General features: G+C 43.4%; 1 protein-coding gene across 4 annotated transcripts in view; it reads left to right on the top strand.

The window, feature by feature from the left end:
- The window catches only part of Scube2 (signal peptide, CUB domain and EGF like domain containing 2), a 79,173-nt gene extending 52,818 nt beyond the window's left edge, over positions 1–26,355 (top strand). For all 4 annotated transcript variants that reach the window (XM_070035276.1, XM_070035275.1, XM_070035274.1 and 1 more), the window contains 7 exons: positions 12,457–12,627; positions 15,356–15,523; positions 16,795–16,956; positions 17,827–18,024; positions 19,222–19,374; positions 23,385–23,464; positions 24,597–26,355. In XM_070035276.1, coding sequence (XP_069891377.1) covers positions 12,457–12,627; positions 15,356–15,523; positions 16,795–16,956; positions 17,827–18,024; positions 19,222–19,374; positions 23,385–23,464; positions 24,597–24,749 — 1,085 coding nt within the window. In that variant the 3' untranslated portion in view covers positions 24,750–26,355. The remainder of the gene's footprint in view (positions 1–12,456; positions 12,628–15,355; positions 15,524–16,794; positions 16,957–17,826; positions 18,025–19,221; positions 19,375–23,384; positions 23,465–24,596) is intronic.
- The last annotated feature ends 365 nt before the right edge of the window (positions 26,356–26,720 follow it).

The raw sequence follows: 26,720 nt of genomic DNA, 5'->3' as shown, positions 1-26,720 counted from the left end.
TGTACTCCCCAACATCATATTTCAGTGTTTATTGACCCACATCTTGCTAATAGGAATTTTTTCATTTAGATCCTTTAAAATTTTGCAAAATGGAGAAGCAAACGTCTTTTTAAAAAGTGATTTCAGCTTTCTTTCTTTTGATTAGCAGTATTAGTGAACATGTTGTCTTGTTTGGATTTTTTCTGAAAGTATCCATAGTTTCTTTCTATTTTCCCATTGCATTATTTATCTTTCTAACATCATTAAAAAAAATAAATAGCCGGGCGCTGGTGGCTCACGCCTGTAATCCTAGCTACTCAGGAGGCTGAGATCTGAGGATCACGGTTCAAAGCCAGCCCGGGCAGGAGAGACTATGAGACTCCTATCCCCAATAAACCACCAGAAAACCAGAAGTGGCGCTGTAGCTCAAGTGGTAGAGCGCTCGCCTTGAGCTGAAGAGCTGAGGGACAGCGCCCAGGCCCAGAGTTCAAGCCCCACGACTGACAAAAAATAAAATAAAATAAAAATAAATAAATAAATAAATAAATAAAATTTAGTCAGGTTCCCAATAGCTCATGCTGATAATCCTAGCTACTCAGGAGGCTGAGATCTGAGGACTGTGGTACAAAGCCAGCCTGGGCAGGAAAGTCTGTGAGACTCTTATTTCCACTAAAATTACCAAAAAAGCCATAATAAGAGCTGTGTCAAGTGGTAGGGTGGTAGCCTTGAGCAAAAAGACTCTCAGTCTTTTTCTGTCCCTCAGCCCCAGACTGGCACACACACAAAAATAATTAAACTCCCAAATTGCTCTTTGTTCAGATAATTGTACAAGGAGGGTTCAATTTAACATGTTAATTTATATGTAAAGGCATCTTGATCAGAGTTACCTGTACCATCACCCCACACTTTCTCATCTCCACCTCTTTTATCAAGTTTCTTAGTTTCATTTTCATACTGTCATTGAGTATTATGACTGTATTCATCCACCATTCTGCCTTCCATTTGTCTATCCCTTCTCCAGTTAGCACCACTGCCCACCCTAGTCAAGACATGTTTCAATAAAGTTTCAGATCTTATCAAAGAAAACAATTACTTCTGATCAAACTTGGAACTTTTTTATTGTCGTTTGTGCATAATGCAGTCTTATTAATTTGGCATTTGAGGACAGCCTGTTCTTCAAGGGACCTTTGTACCATCTGTGATCAATTTTTAGCAAGATGGGGAAAATGCTATTCTATTTTACAAGGAACAACTTCCTTAAGCTCCACAGTACTTGGAAATCCTTCATATCTAAAGCATAATTAGCTATGACATAAATTTCTAGCTATACTTTCATAATATCAGGCTAAAGGACAAATTATTTAAGAAATAATGATGACTCAAGCTTGTATTCTCAACAGTTAGGAGGCTGATACATGCGGATTGCAAGTTTGGGCTAGCCTGGGCTACATGGTAAGACCCTGTCTCAAAAAATACATACATACATACATATACAGAGATGTATATGCATCTACATATATCCTACTTGACAACATATCTATTTTTATATTCTCAAAACTTGCTGAGATTTGTTTTAAAAAATATAAGCCACATAACTGGCAAATTGGTATAAGTATTTTTAGTGTCTGGGCTCTTGAGAGACTAGGAAGTTTAGTTGGGTTTTTAACTGTAAAGCAACTTGGGAAAACGAATTCAACCAAGATTGATGGAACTACCATTCTGTCTCCTCCATGTGCTTTAGAAGAAGCTATGGGAACATAATGAACAGGGGCCTGTGCTTATGAAGTTCTCATTTTCACAGGGAAATGGAAATTAAAAAGTTTAAAAAAGTCAGGTGCTGGTGGCTCATGCTGATAAGCCTAGCTACTCAGAGACTGAGATCTAAAGGTCACAGTTTGAAGCCAGCCCAAGGAGGAAAGTCCAGGAGATTCAGCAAAAAGCCAGAAGTGGAGCTGTGGCTCAAATGCCAGCCTTGAGCAAAAAAAAAAAAAATGTGCTAAGGGATAGCGGGATAGCTTCCAGGCCTTGAGTTTAAGCTGCAGTACAGGCACACACACACACACACACACACACACACACACACACACACACACACACACACACACACACACACACACACACACACACACACACACACACACACACACACACACACACACACACACACACACACACACACACACACACGTAAAAGAGATAATTTCAAAGGCTTATGTGCTGTGAAGATAATAAAACGGAGAGGGTTGGAAGGGTAGAAGGAGTTGTGAATGGATTGGATGGGTGAGGAAGAGCTGGCTTGGCAAAGCCCTGATGGTGATAGAGACTCCATGATGGGAGAGGACAGCAAATGCTTGAGAAAGGAATGAGTTGACCATTATTTCTTGCTCTTTCAAAAGTGACACATTATATGGACTCAAACAGGTGAAAATTTTCTTTTCTAAGAAAAACATTAACTCTTTATAGGCTATATAGACTAATACTAGTCCATAATTCTAATGTATATTTATCACACACGCTGAGTGATAAGCTAGCTCTAAGTGTAATATTTATCACATAGACTGAGTACTGCATTCATTTCACTAGAAAGATGTTTACAATAATGTGTAGAAATATAACAATGAAATCCCCTCTGTATAACTAATGAAAGCTAATAAAAACAGTAATAGAAAGTATTTAAAATATAATTTAAGGAACCAGGCACAGATGGCTCCTGCCTGAAATGTCAGCTACTTAGGAGCCTGAGGCTGTAGGATCACAGTTTGAGGTCAGCTTGGACAGAAAAATTCACAAGATTTTTTTCTCAACAAAGAGCTGGGTGAGGTGGCGTGCACCTCTTATCCCAGCTACAACCTGAAGCCTAAAGTAGGCAGCTCACAGTCTAGGTGCATGTAAACAGGAAGTGAGCCCCTATCTTAAAAATAATCAGTTCAAAGAAGAGCTAGAAGCATTGCTCAGTGGTAGGGCACCTGCCTAACAGTGAAAGGCTTTGAATTTAAACTAGTACCAACAGAAAATAATCCAACAACGACATAATTGAAGGGTTGGGAATATAGCTTAATGTATATTACCTGCTTATCATGCACAAAGAAAACCCAACACAAACAACAACAACTGAATAACAAAGTCATATGTGGTGGTACAGGGCTATACTTCCAACACAGTTGGGAGGCTGAGGTAGGAGGCCTCGGCTACGTAGTGAGACACTACCTCAAAACTACAACAAAACTTAATTGAGTAAAATACTGACTTTCATTGAGTACTTACAATGTGTTCAACACTATCCTAAGTTCCTTAATATATTATCTTATTCAATTTTTACATCTTTATTTTGTAATATTCTTCCTGTAGATAAAGGAATCTATGGCAGGGGAAAATAAGCATTCCCAAGGAATGCTACCCAAAAATTCAGTGGCAGAGGCAGAATTTGAACCCACATCTGACTCAAGAGTCTGTGTCTAACTCTCAATTTGAGTATATTCTCTCCTCTCCTGAGAGCAGTTGAGTATATTCTCACCTCTCCTGGGCTCTAGGATCACCTTCCTGGTACCATGAACTCAGATGGAAAGCCCTCCAACGGCCAGCTCTGGTGGGTGCTGAGGAGCCCTGGGTAAATAAGAACTCATCCCTAGAGTTGTACTTAGTCCTCCAGGGCAGGGTCAGAGAAGCCTTCCCAAAGGAAATGAGAAAGACCAACAGTGCGGGGAGGGGCTTCTGAGAATGTCAGATGGGATATTGAGACCATGAAGGCACTAGCTGGTGTGGCCCTGATGCAGGGGGTCAGAGAAACATGTGGGAAGAAGATAGGCAGCATTTAATTAATGTGGATCAGGAGTTTCTGCCTTGGGCCTCTGATCCTTCCCCTTGCTTTCTACATGGCCCTCATCTCACCCAAACCTGAGAGAAAGGCACGAGAAAAAGCCAGTGTGTTGATTGAATGATTAGATGAATGTGATTACTGGGGAAGAAATAATCAGAAGAGATTTATAGAAGAAGTAGAAAAAAAAGAAAGGCTCTGGGAAGCCTGAAAAGAATGAAATCTCAAAGGGAATAGGAGCTGAAGATGGAGTCAAAGAAACGGAGAGGCGTGCAGGGAGTCAAGTCAGGAAGTGAAGCCAGGTTGGAGCCAGGGAGTGAAGCAAACCAAGAAACATGGCAGAAAGGTAAATCCCATGGCGGGCTGTGAAGGCAGGAGGAACATGAAGCAGGGAAAGTTCTAGAAATAATCCAAATAAAAGAAGGTGAGAAGCTAAAGGACATGTGCTATGGGGATGAGGAATTGGGGGCAGGGGGCGGGAAGTGGACAGGGGAGAAGCATATGAAGGACACACAACTATAGGATGCTATAGTGGTGCCATGGAGCAGGGAGAAAGTCAGAGATTCATTATGATTATGGAGCTATGATGACAGATGCTCTTTATAAAGAATAAACTTGGGGCTGGGAAAGTGGCTCAGTGGTACAGCGCTTGCCTTGCATGCATGAGGCCCTGGGTTCGATTCCTCAGTACCACATAAGCATAAAAGGCTGGAAGTGGTGCTGTGGCTCAAGTGGCAGAGTGCTAGCCTTGAGCTGAAGAGCTGAGGGACAGCACCCAGGCCCAGAGTTCAGGCCCCATGACTGACGAAGGAAGGAAGGAAGGAAGGAAGGAAGGAAGGAAGGAAGGAAGGAAGGAAGGAAGGAAGGAAAGAAAGAAAGAGAAAGAAAAAAGAAAGAAAGAAAGAAAGAAGAAAGTCAAAAATTGCTGGGAACTGATGGTTCAAATCTGTAATCAAGAGGCTAAAATCTTAGGATTGCAGTTTGAAGCTAGTCTGGGCAGAAAAATCCATGAGATTCTTTTTTTTTTTTTTTTTGGTCTGGTTGTGGGGCCTGAGCACTGTCCCTCAGCTCTTCAGCTCAAGGCTAGTGCCCTACCACTTAAGCCACAGCGCCACTTCTGGCTTTTTTCTTTTTGCTTATGTGGTGCTGAGGAATCGAACCCAGAGCCTCAGGCATGCAAGGCAAGCGCTCTACCACTGAGCCAACTTCCCAGCCCCAATCCATGAGATTCTTATCTTCAATGAGCCAGCAAAAAATCAGAAGTAGATGTATCGCTCAAGTGATAGAACATTAGCATTGAGCACAAAAGCCACGTGAGAATACAAGGTTCTAAGTTAAAGCCCTAAGCACACACACACACATACACATGCACATACATACACACAAAGGATATCTGTTATCTCAGGGTAAAAATTCTAAAAGCAGTGAGGACTTGAAAAATGATTTTAAACCAAGCATGGTGGGACATGCCTATAATTCCAACACTTAGTAAGCTGAAGCAAGGGGACTCTCACGATTGAGATCAACCAGATTCTTTCTCATGATGTGCTTTTCTCAAGTGCTTGCTTACACTGTTGGTGCAACCTTTCTTGGAGGTGTTTTATTCAGGATCATCCACAGCTGCTTTTACTTATTTTGTGACGATTACTTTGGTTGAAATGGAAACATTATAATCAGTAATTCTACTTTGCTAGACTCAATTACTATAATTGTTATATGAAGTAAATCAATCATTCCCCCTGCAAGGGGACACATACACACACACACACACACACACACACACACACACACACACACACACACACACACACACACACACACACACACACACACACGGATTGTGGAATGCCAGATCTTGGAGATCTTTCATCTCTCCTTGTGTTCCTTGACTCATAGAGAAGTAGACGGAGTGAGGGACCAATCTTCCACCATATTCTTACCAGTGGGGCTTTGTGAAGCTCCCGTTTACTAGGCAAAAATGAATGCATGTAGATCTGAGATGTATACACACAGCCACAGTCAGTGCATCATTATGTATAGTATTCTCAGAGGCCACAGGTTAGCTAATGCTCCTCAGCAGCAAAACTTGGCTGACCAACACATATGTCAAACTCACTATTTTTTGCCATCATCCTTCCCTCCCAGTAAAATTCCCACTTCTTCTTTCAGTAAAAGACACCTCTGTTGGGGGCTGGGAAGGTGGCTCAGTAGTAAAGCACTTGCCTTGCATGCTTGAGGCCCTGGGTTCAATTCCTCAGCACCCATAAGCAAAGCCACAAGTGGTGCTGTGGCTCAAGTGGTAGAGCGCTAGCCTTGAGCTGAAAAGCTGAGGGGCAGCGCCCAGGCTCAGAGTTCAGGCCCACGACCGGACCCAAAATAAAACAAAAAGACACCTCTGTTTACCTAGTTGCTCCAGCACAAATCCTGGAGTCTTTATGTCTCCCTTACCATGCCCCTCACCTAATCCACTGGCAAATCATGTCAGTCCTGCCTTCAGATGGTCCTGAACCCAGCTAGTTTTCTCTAACTTCTTGATTACTACTCTGTTTAAAACCCCTCTCTTCTATGCCTGTCTGTTGTGACAGGCTCTGAATGTCCTTCCTCTCATCTGTCCTCAGATCATATTGCATTGTTCCCTCATTTAGCACCTCTAACACTTGGTGTTTTTTTTTTGGGGGGGGGGGATGGAGACAGTCCTGGGGCTTGAACTCTGGGCCTATGCATTTGTGCTCAAGGCTAGCACTTATCAGTTGAACCACAGTTCCACTTTGGCTTTTATTGGTATTTTAGTAGAGGTAAGAGTCTCACAGCCAGGTGCCAGTGGCTCACACCTGTAATCCTAGCTAACCAGCAGGCTGAGATCTGAGGATCATGGTTCAAAACCAGCCCAGACAGGAATGCCTATGAGACTCTTATCTCCAATTAACTACCAGAAAACTGGAAGTGGCGCTGTGGCTCAAGTGGTAGAGTGTTTTCCTTGAGCTGAAGAACTGACGGATAGCACCCAGGCCCAGAGTTCAAGCCCCATGACTGACAAAACAAAAAACAAACAAAAAAACGAAAAGAGCCTCACAGACTCTGTTGCCCAGGCTGCCTTCAAATCGTGATTCTCAGATCTCAGCTTCATGAGTTCCAAAGGCCTTATTTCTTTACTGTAGCTTTCTAGAGCCTGCACAAGCTGGCCCTTCCTTGATTTTAAAATTTATTTCATGTCACCTTTTTGGTATGTTCCTGTGACACAGACCTTCTGATGTTAGGCTATTACCCTCATTCTCTGATCTCTGATGAGAGAGGCCTTTCATAACCAGCCTTCTTAACCAGCATGCATACAACTCTACCATTTTGTCCCATTACCTGATCTATTTTCTCTAGCACACCATTTTGTGTTTGTGTGCTAGCCCATTTTTGGTTCATATTCTCCACAAGAATAAGGGTCCTGTTACGGCATGGTCATGTCTGTTGCATAATACCTGCTTGAGTAAACAGAGGCATGGCTCAAGTGGTAAAGTGCCAGGTAGGGCAAAAAAGCTAAGCAAGAGTACAATGCTGCTGGGTGCTGGTATCTCATACCTTTAATCCTAGTTACTCAGGAGGCTGAGATCTAAGAGTCATGGTTCAAAGCCAGCTCCAGCAGGAAAGTCCGTGAGACTCTTATCTCCAATTAAGCACCAAAAGCTCAAGGTGGAACTATGGTTTAAAATGGTAGAGCACTAGCCTTGTGCAAAAAAGCTCCGGGACAGCTACAAAGGCCTTGAGTTCAAGCCTCAGGACTGGCACACAAGAAAGAGCAATGTCCTGAGTTCAAGCCTCAGTGTTAGCACAAAAGTATAATAAATAATAACACTACTTGAATGAAAGAGTGAATGAATCTTTACAGGATCAACAGATGAAATCCCAAGGAACTTGAAGAACATGAAAAAAAAGGACAAAGCACAAATTTTTAGAGAAATATTGAAATTGAAGGCACAAAAGCCCTTGGGATTTGAGCCCCACTTAACCTTTAGGCATGAGGACAACATAGTTCACATTTGGAAACCCAGCAAGGAAAAGTGTCAAACTGGGCTCCTTTCTCTACCGAACTATAAGCATGTCTTTGAATAGCAAACCTGAGCAAAAACCCTGGGCAGATAATGAAAAAGCAATCTCTCAAGCCAAGGAGGTGCTGTCCCCTGATTTCTGAGGGCACTCATTTAAAGAGGGCTCAGACCAGGATCCTGGGTCCACTGCAGTCCTGAGACTCTGTGTCCTCTGAGCTGAGACAAAGCGACAGCCCTGGGACACCCTGGGAATCTGCAGGGGCTGCTTATGGCTTCTCCTTCAGAAGTCAAGACACAATTCTTAAGATAACAGTGAGATGCTCTGGAGTGACCCCTTTAATTAGGCTCACCATCTTAGCCACAGAAGGACCATAGAGTTTGTCCATAGCCTGGAATACTCAAAGGCCACAGTGCTGAAAAGAGGGCAAGTCTTTAGGTCTCTTTGTCACCATTAATCCTGGTCCCTGCTGGTTTCTCCTTTTTGCATTAGAAAAGCTTTCTTGTATTTTTTTTTAAAGAGAAGCAAAAACAGCTGTGCAGGATTTGAGAATGGGATTTTAATGGTCACTGCAGATGCACAAAAGCTCGGCTGTGATAGTGAAGCATTCTGGGGGCAATTGCCTCCTTTGTCTGGGGCAGCAGCACAAGCTGACGGCTCAAGAAGAGAAAAGCAACTGGAACGTGTGATTGAGGCCAGATACTCCAGAACATTTGCAAAGGGCTGTTTTCCAGATACCTCTTCATAATCTTCAGAGTCGGGTTTAGTGTCCAGCTTGTGTTTATCTTGTGAAAGAAACAAATGCATTTGGAAGGTGCTTGGCATGAATTATTTCCATAGGTCTTTCTCTCCAGAAGGAAAATGGAAATTGTGACAGACAATATGAGACAGTTTACGTGAAGCAGGCTTTTCACTGTGGGGAAATGAACGGGGCCCTCTTGTGCCCAGGGCGGCCAAAGGGGCATTTTTCAGCCGTTTGATCATGTAAGAAATTGCAACAGATGTGGGATATTGTGAAGCCTCTCAAAATGGACTCTTGAAAAAGCTTTACAGGGTTTAAAGAGTTCCAAGGAGAAGGGACACTGATCTCAGTTTAAGCTCTGCAGATTCTTGGGTCTATGAGAACCAGGTCTGGGCTTGTCACAAGGGAGAGAGGCCTCTTCTACCTGAGGAGCCTCCGTGGAGGTCACCATGTTGATCCACCTCTACATTACGATCCATGGGGTTCTTGGAGTCACGGTCACCGTATGGAAAGAATTTCCCTTTACATGAATGAGTATTATGACAGCTTGGCTCATGAGAACCATAAGTTATTCTCTTGTAGAGAGTAATTATAGACACTAGGATGGACAGGTGAAGCAGCATGATAGGTCATGACTTCCTGGTACATAATTTAGCCTAGCTTTTCATGGGATATGGGCTGGAAGTAGAATGGAAACCATTATCCATAGAGCTGCATTTAGAGGAAAGTATTCTCTCTATCATAAATGGATATATCCTACTCATTTGAACATTATTTTCCAAAAAAGCAAGATGGGTTGCTTTAAATATTTAAATTGGAAAAGTTAGAAAATTGTATAAAATGATACATGGATATAAAAGAAAATCTAAGGGGAAACGGATGTTACTGTGGGAATATGAATATTATAGAAATAGTAGATATATAGGATAAAAATAGTATAATGAAGCTGCGTGCTGGTGGCTCACGCCTGTAATCCTAGCTACTCAGGAGACTGAGATCTGAGGATAACGGTTCTAAGACAGCCTGGGCAGGAAAATCCGTGAGACTCTTATCTCCAATAAACCACTAGAAAACCGGAAGTAGCACTGTGGCTCAAGCAGTAGAGCACTCTTCTTGAGCTGAAGAGCGCAAGGACAGTGCCCAAGCCCAGAGTTCAAGCCCCATGACCAAAAATAACAGCAAAAGTAGTATAATGAGGGGCTGGGAAGGTGGCTCAGTGGTAGAGCGCTTGCCTTGCATGCATGAGGCCCTGGGTTCGATTCCTCAGCACCACATAAGCAAAAAGAAAAAAAGCTGGAAGTGGCACTGTAGCTCAAGTGGTAGAGTGCTAGCCTTGAGCTGAAGAGCTGAGGGACAGCACCCAGGCCCAGAGTTCAGGCCCCACAAACAGACACCCCCCAAAAAAAAATAGTATAATGAAACCTACTAAACTTAGAAAGGGGAGGGAAGAAGTAGAAAAGAGTGATATAGGGGGGTGAATTCAATCAAAGTAATGTATGCATGCATGTAAATATTACAATGAAACCTCATTGTATAGTTTATGCTAATAAAAATGTGAAAGAAGAAAATCCAAATAATATAGAAAAGCTTTGCAATTAAGATATTAGCTCAGACATTTCTGGTTGAGTACACTTACCTGTAGAAATAATTGAATCATGGCATTTCTTCATTTTGATCCAAAAACCTCATTTTCAAGAGACTACAGAGTGAATAACAAAAACACATTTTCCCCAATGCCCATCCCAACTGAAAATACATTTTATTACTGATGATAGACAACTTTGTAGTGTTTCACCTTAAGATTTCAAATGCAAATTGCATATGCAGGATAGCATGAAAAGAGATCTCCCTACTTATAGACATGTGAGAGATATGATAGTCAAGTTTATAATGTGGGTTTTTTTCCCCCTTTTCTTAACAGCTAATTACAAAAGAGATCATGTTTGTTCCAGTCAAGTTCTTCTAACCCCACAGAGAATCCTTGACAAAGCCTTGAATTGTGCTGTCATCTCTACTTTGGTTAAATAATCTTTCTCTCTTAAACTCAAAGCTCTTGATCTTACCATTGGTATGTTTCACAAATCAGCAGTCAGGCTTGGCCAAATTCTTTAACTTCCCTAAGTGTCTATTCTGTAAAATGCAGCTAACAGCATCATCCCGTTCCTTATGGTTATGTGAAGGATCAGATGAGCTAATGCAGGTAAAGCTTCATCATGGTGTATACTACATTGTAAGCACTCAGGAAATGTGCACTATTACAAAGGCTGTTCTGAAGGCAATTTCAGTACATTTACTTTTTTTGTTGTTTACCTAAAATAAGGTATAAATTCTATTTCACTAACAACATCAGAAATGCAACCAGAAGCACAGTTTGTTAATTATCTATTTCTTCTTTCAGGAGACCTTTAGAAAGATTTTCTCCTTGTAATATATTTTATTATAAATATATAAGGACGTGTTTTGTTGTTGCTGCTTTTTTAAGTTGATTTTTTTAATTTTAATTTTTTATAATTAATTTACCTTATTGGTATTATAAAGGTGATATACAAAGGGATTACAATTACATGAGTCAGGTAATGAGTACATTTCCTTTCCTACAGTGTCTTCTGTTCCCTCACTCTTTTCCAGTCCCTCCCTCCAGTCTCCACCCATGAGTTGTATAGTTCCCTCCAGTTCCTCTAACCCTCCCGAAGATAGATATACACTTAAATACACCATACATAAAGAAAACAAGACAGAATCATCAAAAATAAAAATTAGCCAGGTGCTGGTGGCTCATGCCTGTAATCCTAGCTACTCATGAGGCTGAGATCTGAGGATCACGGTTCAAAGCCAGCCCATGCACAAAAGACTGTGAGACTCCTATCTCCAATTAACCACCAGAAAACCAGAAGTGGCGCTGTGGCTCAAGTGGTAGAACACTAGCCTTGAGCTGAAGAGCTGAGGGACCAGTGCCCAGGCCCAGAGTTCAGCCCCACGACCCACAGAAAAAATAAAGTAAAAAAGAGAGATTTCTTGTTTCCATATATGTATGTGTAGATATAAAGTATGAAGAGGCACATAGACATTGTTGTTGTTGCTTTTTATTCCAGTCTTGGGACTTGAACTCAGGGCCTGGGCTCTGTCCCTAAGCTTTTTTTTTTTTGAGTCATAGCTCCACTTCCTGCTTTTTGGTGGTTAATTGGAACTAAGAGTCTCATGGACTTTCCTGCTTGAGCTGGCTTTGAAGTGATTCTCAGATCTCAGCCTCCTGAATAGCTAGGCTTATAGGCATGAGCCACCAGTGCCCAGGTCAGTGGCACCTTTACCTGCAGAATAAAATCCAAATACCTATCATTCAAGAACTTTTACAATCTATTCTCAACCTTATTTTCTTTCCTTTGCTCCTATGTATCATGTATGACTCTTTATAACTTGCCCCTATTCTGCATGGGGAGATCCTATCCATCCTTCAATGCCCCACACAGATGTCACCTCTTCTAGGAAGCCTTAAGGATACTGCCAGCCAGCACCCTCTTCTCTGTTTTTCTAGCACTAAAACTTATGTTCAATGAGTGACTTTCACCTTTATAGTTCTCTGATAGCCCTATATAACAGGATGATTCAGAGATTTAAAAACTTCAACCATTGCATACTTCTACTACAAAACAATTAGAACCCAATGCTCCCTCCCCTCAAGAGCTCATGGCATGAAGAAAGACAGATCTGTAAATGCCTTTAGCAGGGGTGATAGGAATCAAGAACCAAGAGACAGCGCAGACTAGATTGTCTGCAGAGGGTTTGCATGGGGAACCCGTGTCCACACCCATCTATTCCCCTTCTCACTAACGTTATCCTTGCTTAGCCTCTAACCCTGAACTGACCTGATTGTCCCTCCTTTGGCTAGTCAATTGCAGGGCTGGGACATATGATGATGGAGCACAAGAACGCTGCATTTTATGTCCAAATGGAACCTTCCAAAATGAGGAAGGGCAACTCACTTGTGAACCTTGTCCAAAACCAGAAAATCCTGGGGCCCTGAAGAGCTCAGAAGCTTGGAATGTTTCTGAATGTGGAGGTAAGGATGCTGTCACTCTTTCCTACTTCTCTGGTATGCAATGCCATTGTTTAAGCTAAGACATGGTGGCATCTCAAGGACACGGATGATCCACACTAGATCTTGGGCTTCCTACAAGTAGATAATAACAATGTTGTTGGGTTTATCTTTACTTTTCCAGTATCTGGATCAGCACCAGTCATGCTGGGCTGATGCTCATGTTGTACAATAAATATAGGATAGAGCAGAGCCCTGGAGGCTCATGCTTGTAATCATAGCTGCTCAGGAAGCTGAGATCTGAGAACCACAGTTTGAAGCCAGCCCAGGAAGACAAATCTTGAGATACTTATTTCCAATTAACCAGCAAAAGGCCAGAAGTTTAGGTGTGGCTTAAGTGGTAGAACACCATTCTTGAACAGAAAAGCCAAAGGAGAGCATGAGGCCCAGCATTCAAGCTGCAGGGCTGTCACCAAAAAAGGAAGGAAGGAAGGAAGAAGGAAGGAAGGAAGGAAAGAAGGAAGGAAGGAAGAAGGAAGGAAGGAAGGAAGGAAGGAAAGAAGGACAGGGAGAAAGGAAAGATACAGTAGCAGAGAAGAGTAACTTAACTTCATTCTTTCTTTGCTTTAAATATATACAAATAAGAGCAGAAAAAGCCGGAAGTGGGGCTGACGCTCAAGTGGTAGAATGCTAGCCTTGAGCTGAAGATCTAAGGGACAGCGCCCAGGCCCAGAGTTCAGGCCCCACGACTGACCAAAAAAAAAAAAAAAAATGCACAAATAAGACCTGAAATGATCTCTCAGTCTATAGGTACTCTGAAAGCATCAAACAAGGAAAGTAAGTCAGATTTTTTTCCAGCTTTGATCTCAGATTCAGAGTTCTTTTATCTGAGACAAATATGTTCATTTGGTTATTTTGTTTAAACTAGCACCTCCTCTGTGAAGAGTTTTTAATGATCTCTTCTGCAATGCTAACTTGGAAGCCATTTCTATTGGGCTGTGTTTCTATTTACTTATTAAATGGGTGGAAGCTGGCTTGTCTGGAAGTGCGTGGCATTTATGGCTGGTGGACACAGCAGCTGGCTCGACTCCTGTACTGCCTCCTGGCTCTCCTGTCAGTGCCTCTCAGCCCCAGCTTTATGACTACATGACTCCAAATGACTAAGTGACCAAAATGACTCCAAACTCAAGGGAAGGCCTAGTTCTGGCTTTAAAAATTAGGGCCTTTAGGCTGGGGCCAGTGGCTCACACCTGTAATCCTAACTACTCAGGAGGCTGAGATCTGAGGATCATAGTTTGAAGCCAGCCTAGGCAGTAAAGCCAGTGAGACTCTTATCTCCAATTAACTACCAAAAAAGCCAAAAGTAGAGATGTCGCTCAAGTTGTAGAGCACTAGACTTGAGCACAAAAGCTCAGTGGCCAGAGATTTTTGAGGCCCAGAGTTCAAGCACTAGGATCAATGTGTGCATGGGTACACACACACACACACACACACACACACACACACACACACACACACACACACACACACACACACACACACACACACACACACACACACACACACACACACACACACACACACACACACACACACACACCAGAGCCTTTGGTTTTGTTACTCCTACCATACCTTTTTCTTTTTTTTGGTCGGTCGTGGGACTTGAACCCTGGGCTTGGGCACTGTCCCTGCGCTCTTCAGCTCAAGGCAAGCATTCTACCACTTGAGCCACAGTGCCACTTCCAGTTTTCTAGTGGTTTATGGGAGATAAGAGTCTCACCGACTTTCTTGCCCAGGCTGGCTTTGAACCGTGATCCTCAGATCTCAGCCTCCTGAGTAGCTAGGATTACGGCATGAGCCACCGGCTGCCTGGCTACAATAATTCTTTTTTTTTTTTTTAATTGTGAAAATACTGTACAGAGGGGTTACAATTACATGGGCAGGATAATGAGTACATTTCTTATCAAGCATTGTAGCCTCCTCCTTTGTTTCCCCTTCCCATCCTTTCCCATCTTCCTCCCTCTCCACCCAACCCTCCCCCCCCCACCAAAGTTGTAAAGTTCGTTTTCGACATAACAACTTGTATATCTCATTGTTGCAAGGGGTCCGCGATGTCAATAATTCTTAAGGAACATGTGCTTATAGGAATCTTTCTGTTAATGACTATGCTTCCTTTCCTAACATTGAACAAAAAAAAAGTAAGTCAATGCTTAAAGTAAACATTACCACGTCCCTCTGTCCATGTCCATCAGAGCTGGTGGTATTTGGTAAACTAATTGAAGTATGACAGGATATACCACAGTGCTAGGGGCAATAACATAGTAAATGTAATTGGTTAAAACAGGGGTACTCTTCAAGTCACTCTTTCTGTCACTAGGCGTTATTCAGGTAGGTGAGAGCATACTTGTGGACCTAATTAGCAAATTGATTCCAGAACAGAAGCTTTCTTCATGACAAGCATTTCTGGACAGGGTGTTAGCCTAGGCCTAAGACCATACGGGGACCTTTCCCATGCTTTGGAAGCACGAGGCACCTGACTACTTGCTGTGTGGTCCTGGGTAGAACACGTCCGCTCACCTGTTTCCTACTCAGGGCAGCAGCAGGGCTGTCTCTGTGCCTCTCTCACTGAGATAGCATCTCAGTCAGCACAGGGCAACAGAGTTCACCAAGGTCAGCTGAGCTCATCTGCAAAGAGGTGGGTAAAGGGTCTTTCCAGGGATCTCAGTCACCTAAGACCATTGATCTCCCTTAGGTTTGTGCCAACCTGGTGAATATTCTGCAGATGGCTTTGCGCCTTGCCAGCCCTGTGCCCTGGGCACATTCCAGCCTGATGCTGGCCGCACTTCCTGCTTCCCCTGTGGAGGAGGCCTCCCCACCAAACAGCTGGGAGCCATATCCTTCCAGGACTGTGAGACTAGAGGTGAGCACTTGGCTGCTTGCCTTCTTGTAGAACTGAATTTCCTTCTGGATGACATGGGAGTGTGGTGGAAGCCCATCAACCACATACCCATAAGGATGTCTGTGTGGTGCCTCAGGGGCAAAGGGTTCAGCTCCCTAACAGAGATTGCTCAGACTCTGTGGGAAACTTCTCCCCAGCTACCTTAGACAGGGCTGAGGGGATAATCAGGGAGAGATGTGCAGATATTGCACACCGGTTCCCTGGGCTTTCCATCCATCTCAGTGCTCTAGCTTAGAGCGCTGAGCTCCAAATTCATTTCCTACCCCCTTTCTAGAACTTTTCTACCACTGCTTCTTCCAGGAAGCCCAAGTCTAAACCTAACCTCCCTGTGTCCCTCTCTCCAGTCAGATTACAGTTGCTCATGCTGCCTGAAGACTTCGGTGTGACCACTGCTGCTTGAGCATGTGCTCTCAGAAGGCACGTGGTTCTGCCTCTCTCAAACACGGGCACACATGCTCATATAAACTAATTATTGCATCCATCAGTTGTAAAAGAGGGTTTCATTTTGTCGTGTCTATATATGTATACAATAGACAGACTCTCTCTCTCCATCACTCACCCTTTCCCCCTCCCTTCTTTCCAAACCAATCTCAGCTCATCATTCCATTTTACACATGAAGTATTTTGAACATATTCACCTTTCCCCTATTTTTCCTCCCCACTACCAATATCTCCATCTCAGATAGAAGCTGTTTTATATTCCTGTCCTTCACACACACACACACACACACACACACACACACACACACACACACACACACACACACACGCACACATGCACACATTAGTGTAGGCTATTTGTTCAAAGGGATTTTACTGCGGTATTTTACACATACACATACAGTAATAATCAGACTGACCTCTCATTTACTCTCACTCCCCCCCACAACATTATTCGATAGCTTTAGTGGGTTTCATTTTGCCACCTTCATTCCTTGGTGCAATGTATCTTGGTATTGTTTTCCCTCTCACATTTCCCCATCCACATGCCTCCCTGTTCCTTTGGATTTTGGTGTCAGATCCCTCCTACACAGGCTATTTAGGGAAGGAAGGGTTGATCAGCCCCATTTTGATAGGAAAGCACTACTTCACTTGAACATACTAATTTATTTCACAAATGTTGAAAGCTTTTGTGTTGCATTTGTTTTAGTTTTGGGGTTTTTTTTTTTTTTTGCTTTTTTAAAAAGAAGGTCTTCTTGTTTTCATTCTTGTCCCTTTCTCTGGGCCTACAGTTCAGTGTTCACCTGGACATTTCTACAACACCACCACTCACCGATGTATTCGTTGCCCAGCCGGGACATACCAGCCTGACTTTGGAAAAAACAACTGTGTTTCTTGCCCAGGAAACACTACAACTGACTTTGATGGCTCCACAAATATAACACAGTGTAAAAGTAGGTCTCTCCTGAAGGCTTTTCATAAACTGAGTTAGAGAGCAAGTATCTGGGCCCAATGTGGGCAGGGTGGGAGCGGGGGTGTGGGAGGGAGCAGTAGGGAGGAGCGGGGTGAGAACCATTCAATTTATTTTGTACAGGTTTACCTAATAGTATAACCTATAAGCTCTTTGAGGGCAAAAACTCTGTCTTTCTTGATTATGGGCTTCTATAGCTTTGTGTGACACGTACTAGATGAGGGAGAATTTGGCAAACAAAGGTAAGCCTGAGGCTTATGTGTTTGTACATGTGCTCTTTGCCTTTGGTGCCAGAGGTAAAGACCCTATATGCCCATGATTAACTGACAACTCTTCTCTACTTACAAATAAAATGTGCTGCTGGATGCATAGCTTAGTGGTAGAGCACCTACCTAGCAAGCATGAGGCCATGAGTTCAAATCCCAATACTGCTAATGACAATAATACTAGTAATAAAAATAATATTAAAATACAGCTAACCAGAGAAAAGTGAAAATAAAGTTTGTCTTATTTTCATCAAAGATCTGTCAAATACTCTCTACTGAGCAATGAGCTCTGTTTTCCCTCCTTTGACAGGCCTAGAAGTCCCATATAATGGGTTCCCCCGACACATGGACAACAATGCAAAAGCTAAATTTGTTGAGTGTAGTGCCTTCAGTCTAAGGGCGGGCTTCTTGGGGAGTTCATTTAGATTGACTCCCAAAGAGGCCCTGACATAGGACACACCTATTCCTGAGATAGTGTCATTTGAGAGTGAGAGAGATGCTGCAGGGCTCAGCCAAGCTAGCAGTAGCCATGACAGAAAGATGACAGATGGATGTCCTGCTCATAACTCATGCTCTTTCCTTTCTAGACAGAAGATGTGGCGGTGAGCTGGGGGACTTCACGGGATACATTGAATCCCCAAACTACCCAGGCAACTACCCAGCTAACACTGAGTGTACCTGGACCATCAACCCGCCCCCAAAGCGCCGCATCTTAATTGTAGTCCCTGAGATCTTCTTGCCCATAGAGGATGACTGTGGAGACTACCTGGTGATGCGGAAAACCTGTGCGTCTCACTCTGCTCCTGTCCCCTTCCAGGGCCAGCTGGGAAGCTGGCCAACCTGCTCCCCAAGCTTTCCACATGAGGAGCAGGCCTAGACTGACACCTCTGTATTAGAACAGAGATGAATTATGAATTTATTGAGTTGCCACGGAACAAAACTTAGACTAAAGCCATATGTTGAGCCTTCTAGCGAAACCTTAAAGTCAGGGCTCCCGCAGGACAGCCTTCCCCTCTGTACCCACTAGGGTGAGACAGTGCTGGCTCCAGACCTGGATAGTAGCATCATGACTTAGAGGCCAAAGCCATGGTTCAAGGCAGGAGGGGCCCCTCCTGTCCTGCTTTATGGTCCAGTGTTCACAAAGGGACACTACCACCAATGCAGCTTAATGGCAGGGCCAGGAGTGGGCTCAATCCTACCTTCATGGCTCCTGATTCTGTGATCTTGGGTGTACATTTTAAGCCTTCTGGATTACAATCTTCTTAGCCTTTAAAATGAGAAAATAATAGTTACTACTGTGTAGTTACTAGGAGGACTGAGTTCTGATTTGTAAATAACCAGGGCACCACATGAGGCCACTGTGTGTGTGAGATATATATTCTCCCTCTCTCTATGTACACACACACACACACATACACACACACACACACACACACACACACACACACACATACACACACCACATATGGTCTGCCTTCCTTATCAGTTATTAAAGTGCTTGAAGTCATGTGAAGTTTGAATCCTGGCCTTCCCATAGACTGTTGGCCAGTTCTAGACAAGTTCTTACCTATGTAAAAGAGGCAATGACTAGTCAGCTTTCTATGGTTTGCAGAAGACTTAGATTAAGCCCATAGAATGCCAAGCACACTTCAGACTTAGGGAGCTGTGGTCAATGGAGGTGATGGTTAGGTGACAGCATCTTGGCTGTGGATTCCAGCCCCCACCATGAGTGGGACATCTAGGGCTGCTGCTGTTGCTAACCACATATACCTCTGGCTTAGCTCTCCCTGGTTGCGGGGGGTGGGGGGGGGTGGGGGGTGGGGGCGGCACCATTCCCAGCCAGACCTTGTCTATTTCTGGGACTTTTCACTGTTCAGATGGATCAACTGGGTCTGAAAAGCTCTTGAGCATAACTTATTCTGTGGTTTGAGCATTTTGCTGATGTATATTGAACCTCAACCCCTTCCAACTTCCCTTGGCAGCCTCATCCAATTCTGTGACAACCTATGAAACCTGCCAGACCTACGAACGGCCCATTGCCTTTACCTCCAGGTCAAAGAAGCTATGGATTCAGTTTAAGTCCAATGAAGGGAATAGTGCCCGAGGGTTCCAGGTCCCCTATGTGACATATGACGGTAAGGCGTGTGAGCCTCAGGCAGTATCCTACAGCAGGGGAAGTTCTGTTTTGGACAGAACCAGCTTCAGAACCAGCTGGTGGTTGCTGACAAGTACTCATGCTCAGCAAGGCAAGCAGGGGGTGGGGAAAAGACATCACTGACTTCATAATGCCATATTTTAGAGGGGCATTTGGGGACACTGACTATAGGGTTGAAAACATGGTTTAGAAAATGTATAAAAGCAAGCATAGCCTAATGTGTAAGAACATGGGCACAGCTATTATCTTTTCTGTGACTTGTATATATTGCTTACCATTTCTTCATTTTCTTTCCTTCTCTTCTTCCTCCTCCTCTGCCATTTTCTTCCTTTTGATAGTATTGGAGTTTGAACTCAGCACCTTGTGCTTGCTAAGCAGGTGCTCTACCGTTTGAGCTACACTCCCAGCCCTTTTTGGCTTTAGTTATTTTATCAGGTAGAGGCTCACATTTTCATCTAGGTTAGATTCAGATCACAGTCCTCCTGATATATCTTCTGCATGTACCACCATACCCAACTTACTGGTTGAAATGGGGGTCCACTAGCTTGTTGCTCAGAGCAGGCCTCAAAGCAGGCTGGTTGCAAGCCAGCCCAGGCAGACATATTTATGAGACTCTTATCTCCAGTTAGCCAGCAAAAAGCCAGAAGTGGGAGCATGGCTAAAGTGGTAGGGCTAAAAGCCAAGCAAGAAAGCAAGAGCATGAGGCACTGAGTTTAAGGCCCAGTACCAGTGTGCATGTGCGCGCGCGCGCGCACACACACACACACACACACACACACACACACACACACACACACACACACACACACACACACACACACACACACACACACACACACACACACACACACACACACACACACACACACACACACACACACACACACAAAACAGTTGCCTGGAAAGTGGTAAACTATTGTCCAGTTTTCTGATACGCCAGAATACATAGCAACTTAAGTTTTTACTGCTAATCTCCCATCAAGCAAAGGAGCCCAGGCTCGAAGGAAGACACACAGCAGCATAGGAATTCAAGATTAAGAATAAAATAAACTTAGGGGCTGGGAAGGTGGCTCAGTGGTAGAGCGCTTGCCTTGTATGCATGAGGCCCTGGGTTCGATTCCTCAGCACCACATAAGCAAAAAGAAAAAAGCCGGAAGTGGTGCTGTGGCTCAAGTGGTAGAGCACTAGCCTTGAGCTGAAGAGCTGAGGGACAGAGCCCATGCCCAGAGTTCAGGCCCCACGACCAGACCCCCCCCCCAAAAAAAAGAATAAAATAAACTTAGACTCTTTTTATTTATTTACTTTTATTTTTTTGTCAGTCATGGGGCCTGAACTCTGGGCCTGGGCACTGTCCCTCAGCTCTTCAATTCAAGGCTAGCACTCTACCACTTGAGCCACAGTGCCACTTCCGGCCTTTTCTGCTTATGTGGTGCTGAGGAATTGAACCCAGGGCTTCATGCATGCAAGGCAAGTACCCTACCACTGAGCCCCTTATTTTTATTTTTTGAGATAGTGTCTCACTGTATAATCCAGGCTGGCCTTGAACTCATAATCTTCCTGCCTTAGCCTCCTGAGTGCTAAGATTACAAATATACATGGCTATACCTGGCTTAAAACTTGTATTCTTACTCATTTTATATTTGTTAGAATAAAAGAATAAGAAAAATCACATTAATAGAGTATCAATGACTTTGTACATGTATCAAATTAGTAATTATGAATTGTGTAGAATTAATTTCTATTTACCATCTCTTAACTGGAGAAACCTTTCCAGAGCTCCTCCAACACACTTCCAACAATGTTCTCATAATTTGTGTGGCTTTGTAGCACATGACAAGCATACAAAGAGGCAGTTTTTAATGTTTCTGGGATTTGGAAAAGTTTTGGGCTTTGCATATGCTTGATTTGAATTATGACTGTGGGAAATAGACTAGACTTCAAAGTGGGGAATTTGGAGAAGGAATACTATGTGCACAGCATTTAATGCGTATGTCAAGACAAAAAACCTATAAACAAGTCTAGCACGAGGGTGAGCTCCTGTGAATTCCAGCACTCAGGAGGCTTAGACAAGATGATGGCAAGCTTGAGGCCTGCCTGGGCTACATAGTAATGACTCTGTCTAAAAAAAGAAAAAGAAAAGCAAGAACAAGAAACAGAAACAGAAAGTGAATGAACAGGGGCTGGGAAGGTGGCTCAGTGGTAGAGCGCTTGCCTTGCATGCATGAGGCCCTGGGTTCGATTCCTCAGCACCACATAAGCAAAAAGAAAAAAGCTGGAAGTGGCGCTGTGGCTCAAGTGGTAGAGTGCTAGCCTTGAGCTGAAGAGCTAAGGGACAGTGCCCAGGCCCAGAGTTTAGGCCCCATGACCGGACCCTCCCCCCCCCAAAAAAAAAAAAAAAGAAAGTGAATGAACAAGCTTTGTTCTTCTTCAGCCAGCTGAATTCTTCACCCATAGCCCTGTTCAAATAAAGGAGTCTTGCTTAGTGGGTAAGAGGCTTGATTATTTTATAGACTGAGAGCAGGGGATAAAGAGGAAAGAAATAACCTGGGAGAGCTCACAAGGGAACAGAGCAGAGCCGGTCAGAGCCGTAGGCCCCTGCTCTGTAAAAGTAGCTTTCCTCTCAGTAAAAGGTAAGGGAGAGGAAGATAAGCAGACTTAGATGGAGCATTCAGTGAGATAGGAGAAAAACTGAAGGGCACAGTGTCCCGGAAGCTAAGAGCAGGAGGGTCTAGGAGGATGAGAACCAACAGTTGACTCTACTGAGCATCTGTAGCCCACACTTGTAATCCTACTTGTACTCAGCCCACACTTGTACTCAGGAGTCTGAGAACTGAGAATCAAAGTTTGAATCCAGTGCAGGCAGGAAAGTCTTGAGACTTTTATCTCCATTGAACCACCAAAAAGCTGAAAATGGAACTGTTGCTCAAATGGTAGAGTGTTAGCTAAAAAGCGCAGGGACAGCACTCAGGCCCTTAGTTCAAGCCCCCAAAAAATGAGCACAAAGAGAGAGAGACAGAGAGACAGACAGAGAGAGAGACAGACAGACAGCAGTGGAACTGTGGCTCAAAGTGGTAGAGAGCTTGCCTTGAGCTGAAGAGCGCAGGGACAGCGCCCAAGCCCAGAGTTCAAGCCCCATGACCAACACACACACAAAAGAGAGACAGAGACAGAGACAGAGAGACAGACAGGAGAGAGAGAGTTGACTTTAATCCTAGCAACAAAAAGAAGTTTTGGAGGAGGGATGGTGGCCAAAGATGATTAGACTCACTTTAGGAGGAAATGAAATAAAGAATTGGAGACTTAAGTAGTGTTGACTATTCTTTTGAGTTTTCTATAAAATCAAAACTTTTTTTTTTTGGGTCCGGTTGTGGGGCTTGAACTCTGGGCCTGGGCGCTGTCCCTCAGCTCTTCAGCTCAAGGTTAGTAGTGCTCTACCACTTGAGCCACAGCGCCACTTCCAGCTTTTTTCTTTTTGCTTATGTGGTGCTGAGGAATCGAACTCAGGGCCTCGAGCATGCAAGGCAAGGGCTCTACCACTGAGCAACCTTCCCAGCCCCCAAACTCAAAACTTTTGTTACAAAATTTTGCAAAGAAATAGAATGGAAACTGGCAGGAGGGATGAAGTCACAGTGGGTGGGAGACTTTTTTTTTTAATGATCAGAATCATGACTTTATATTTACATGCTCATCAGAGATAAAATGCTATGGAAGGCAGACACATCTGCACTTTTGCCCTTGATCTGGAAAGAGCAGATGGATCTGGCATGCCCAGTAGAGGGATGGACCTTGATGGGACCCACAGAGAGCACTTGTGAACTAGGAGACAGAGTTGGGTGCACATTGGGCTGAGAAATATGTGAAATTCTCTGCTGATTAAGAGTGTTTTGAAACAGCCACAGAATGAGTCCTTTTCAGAAGCTTATCAAAAATGAAAGAGTCAGTGTGGAAATAAGCCATGAGATTTATATCACATGTGCTTTATTCCAACAGAAGACTACCAGGAACTCATTGAAGACATAGTTCGAGATGGGAGGCTCTATGCATCTGAGAACCACCAAGAAATACTTAAGGTGAGCACTTACCTCAGGTGCAGGTTCTCCACCTGCTCCTTAGGGCCACTTTTCAGTCACTGAACCTGTCTCAAGCCAGAGTCAGCTTCGCCTCTTCCCCAGACTTAATTTTTAAGAAAGAAAAATCACCAGGCACTAGTGGCTCACATCTGTAATCCTAGCTACTCAGGAGGCTGAGATCTGAGGATCATAGTTCAAAGCCAGCCTGGGCAGGAAAGTCTAATTAACCACCAGAAAACTGAAAGTAGAGCTGTGGCCCAAAGTGGTAGAGTGCTAGCCTTGAGCAAAAGAGCTCAGGGACAGTGCCCAGACCCTGAGTTCAAGCTCCATGACCAACAAAAAAGAAAGAAAAAGAAAAATCAAGTTTCTGTCTTTAATGTCTCAAGTGAATTTGTGATTTCCAGTAAGGAAGTTTGTGGAAGGACAGGGTTGGAGGAGGAACTTGCTTATAACTCCAAACCAGGAACAGACACTAATGGGTAACTCCTTAGCTACTTAGGAGGCTGAGATCTGAGGATCATGGTTCAAAGCCAGCTTGTACAGAAAAGTCCATGAAACTCTTATCTCCAAACTCTTATCCAGCCAAAGACTGGATGTAGAGGTGTGGATTAGATGATAGAGAGACAGCCTTGAGTGGGAAAAGCTAAGGGAGATTGAGAGGCCCTGAGTTCAAACCCCAGTACTGGCACCAAAAAACCCCCAAATCCAAGCCAGGGACATATAATATTTTTATATACTAATAATGAACATTAATAAATTCCAAATAGTAAAAGACATTTGGTCCTTTGCTTCCTTGTTTATCTTTGAAGCTCAAAGTCTACCAAATTTTAAATTCCTATAAGTCCTTTTAATATTCTCCAAGTCCTTTTCTGCAGATATCTCTACTGGTTAAGAACCTAGTTTTTTTTAATATTAAATTCTCTTTTTATAATGCATACCTTTTATAGATAATTAGGAAAAATGAAAAACTGAAAAGAAGATAAAAATCAGAGGAAATAATTTTCATCCCAGTGTTTTTCAGCTAGTCAACCTCCTGCCTAATACTAGGTCATTATTATCATTATTGTTCCATTGGCACGATGTCAGAATGTTTAAATATTTTGGCCTGGTAACAAAGTTCTGTTCTCTTTAGGATAAGAAACTGATCAAGGCTCTGTTTGATGTCCTGGCCCATCCCCAAAACTATTTCAAATATACAGCCCAGGAGTCCCGAGAGATGTTTCCAAGATCTTTCATCCGACTGCTACGTTCCAAAGTGTCCAGGTTTTTGAGGCCTTACAAATGACTGTGCCCGTGTGCCACTCTGTATGAATGTTTTGCTGTGTGCTCAGTGGGCTGGAGCTGTCCGCCTTCTGCACACCAGCACGGTTGGATATTGCCGCCTCCAGAATTGGTGACTCTTCCGAGTTCAATTTTTATAGATAATACAGATATTTTGGTAAACAGAACTTGGTTTTTCTTCCCCAGCCTTATGGATACAGACTGAGAAGGGCTTTGAGTGCTCTGGCTTCTCAGATGCTTTGGACAGATGTGTTGGATACAGTTCTGGCTGGCTGAGCTGGACCTCAGTCAGTGTAGGTGAGACTCAGCCATCTGCCCATCCTTCCTGTTCCCGCACCTCCTCCAGCAGCCTGCAGGGGAAAGGAGGTCACAGAAGGGGCTGCTTGTCTGAAGGCAGAAGGGGGAGGTGGGGAGGGAGACCCTCCAGGCATCATTCACCCACCCTGTAACCTGGAGGACTTTCCCCACAGCCTTTCCAACTTGGGTGATGTCAGTTTGATTTTAAGCAGTGAGCTTGAGTTTTAAGCAGTGACTCTTAAAAAAAATTACTGAGAACAGAAAGAATTAGAAATTAGATTAAAAATGAAGCCCTTCTGAAGATATAATAATGTACACATGCTGCCCATCTTCCTTGTCACCAGCTCCTAACCTCCCAGGGTACAGAGCTGATCCCCCATCCACCAATGGAAAAGAATTTTACCTAGTCTGAGTCAGTATTGCCAAGATGCCTACTACTACCAAGAAGCTCTCACCCCAGGGTAAGCCAAAGTCCTGGTGGGACTAGTAAGGTGAGATTCTTGTGTGTGCCTTCCTTCCCCACTTCCAAGGACAGAGCTGACTGTCCCCAAGATGTGGGTAGCCTTGCTCAGAGTCCCTTCATTCTCTGATGGTGGCACCTCTATGGGAAGCAGCCACATACAGGCCTCTGCCATGTAGTCATGACTGCTCGGCACAGTGGGACCTTTTCATCTTTCCTTCTTGCATGAATTTGAGTTTTTACTATCAATGAATTTTTAAACATTTAAATCTTACTGGGTGTCAGTGGCTCATGACTATAATCCCAGCTACTCAGGAGGCTGAGATCTCAGAATGAAAGTTCCAAATAGCCTGAGCAGACAAATCCATGCCAAATCCAGCAAAGGGCCAAATGTGCTGGTATGACTCAAGTGGACGAGTACTAGCCTTGTGAGAAAAAGCTAAGTGAGAGCACTAGGCCCTGAGTTTAAGTCCTAGTACCAGCACATACATACAAAAGAAAAGGGTTTAAATCTCATTACAACGAATGATAAAAGAATCCCTTCAAATAAATGCCATGTCCCTAATAGCAGGGCTGACTGAACACAGACATGGGTTTGGTTATTTTGTATTTTGTTAATTGTGTGCCCAATTCTCTACACCAAAGTACTAAAAAGAAGTCTAACAAGTATTTTTTTAAAAGACTATTTCATTATTATTATTATTATTATTGAACTTGCTTTTCACCTCAATGTTGTTGCTTTTAATCTATTAATAACATTGAGTTCTTAAAGCCCTAACAAAATTTTTCTTCTTTATTTGTATGGGTCCTAAATGCCTATTTTCAGGTTTCAAGAGTGTGAACATCATTTTTAAAAAAATCATTAAAACAAGGACTTGGAATTTGTTATCCTGAAATTTGGCCTGTTTTTCTAAGTCTCTTGGTAATATGAAAATTCCAATGTAACAAAATCTGATTTCGTCTTTGGACTACTGTGGAGATGATGTGGACTGAGCTGTGTCATCCTAACTAAGCATAATAATAACACCAGGCCCATGGTTCTATATTGCTGATTCCTCAGAAGGCTGGGGGGTGGCATATCGAGAGTTGAAGGGAATAGGTATAGTCCTGAAGTAGCCTCCTCCAGGAATAGTCCATGCCCCAGAGCTGTGTCCTGGTACAAGCTTGAGTCTCTGAGACCAGCTTCCTCTTCCTGTCTATCCAGCACCTTAAGAAATG

Source organism: Dipodomys merriami, unplaced genomic scaffold, assembly GCF_024711535.1.
Source record: "Dipodomys merriami isolate MVZ:Mamm:240054 unplaced genomic scaffold, mDipMer1.0.p SCAF_25, whole genome shotgun sequence".
Lineage (NCBI taxonomy): Eukaryota > Metazoa > Chordata > Mammalia > Rodentia > Heteromyidae > Dipodomys > Dipodomys merriami.
The sequence above is the reverse complement of the archived record's forward strand: the minus strand, read 5'-3'. Positions and strand labels throughout refer to the sequence as shown.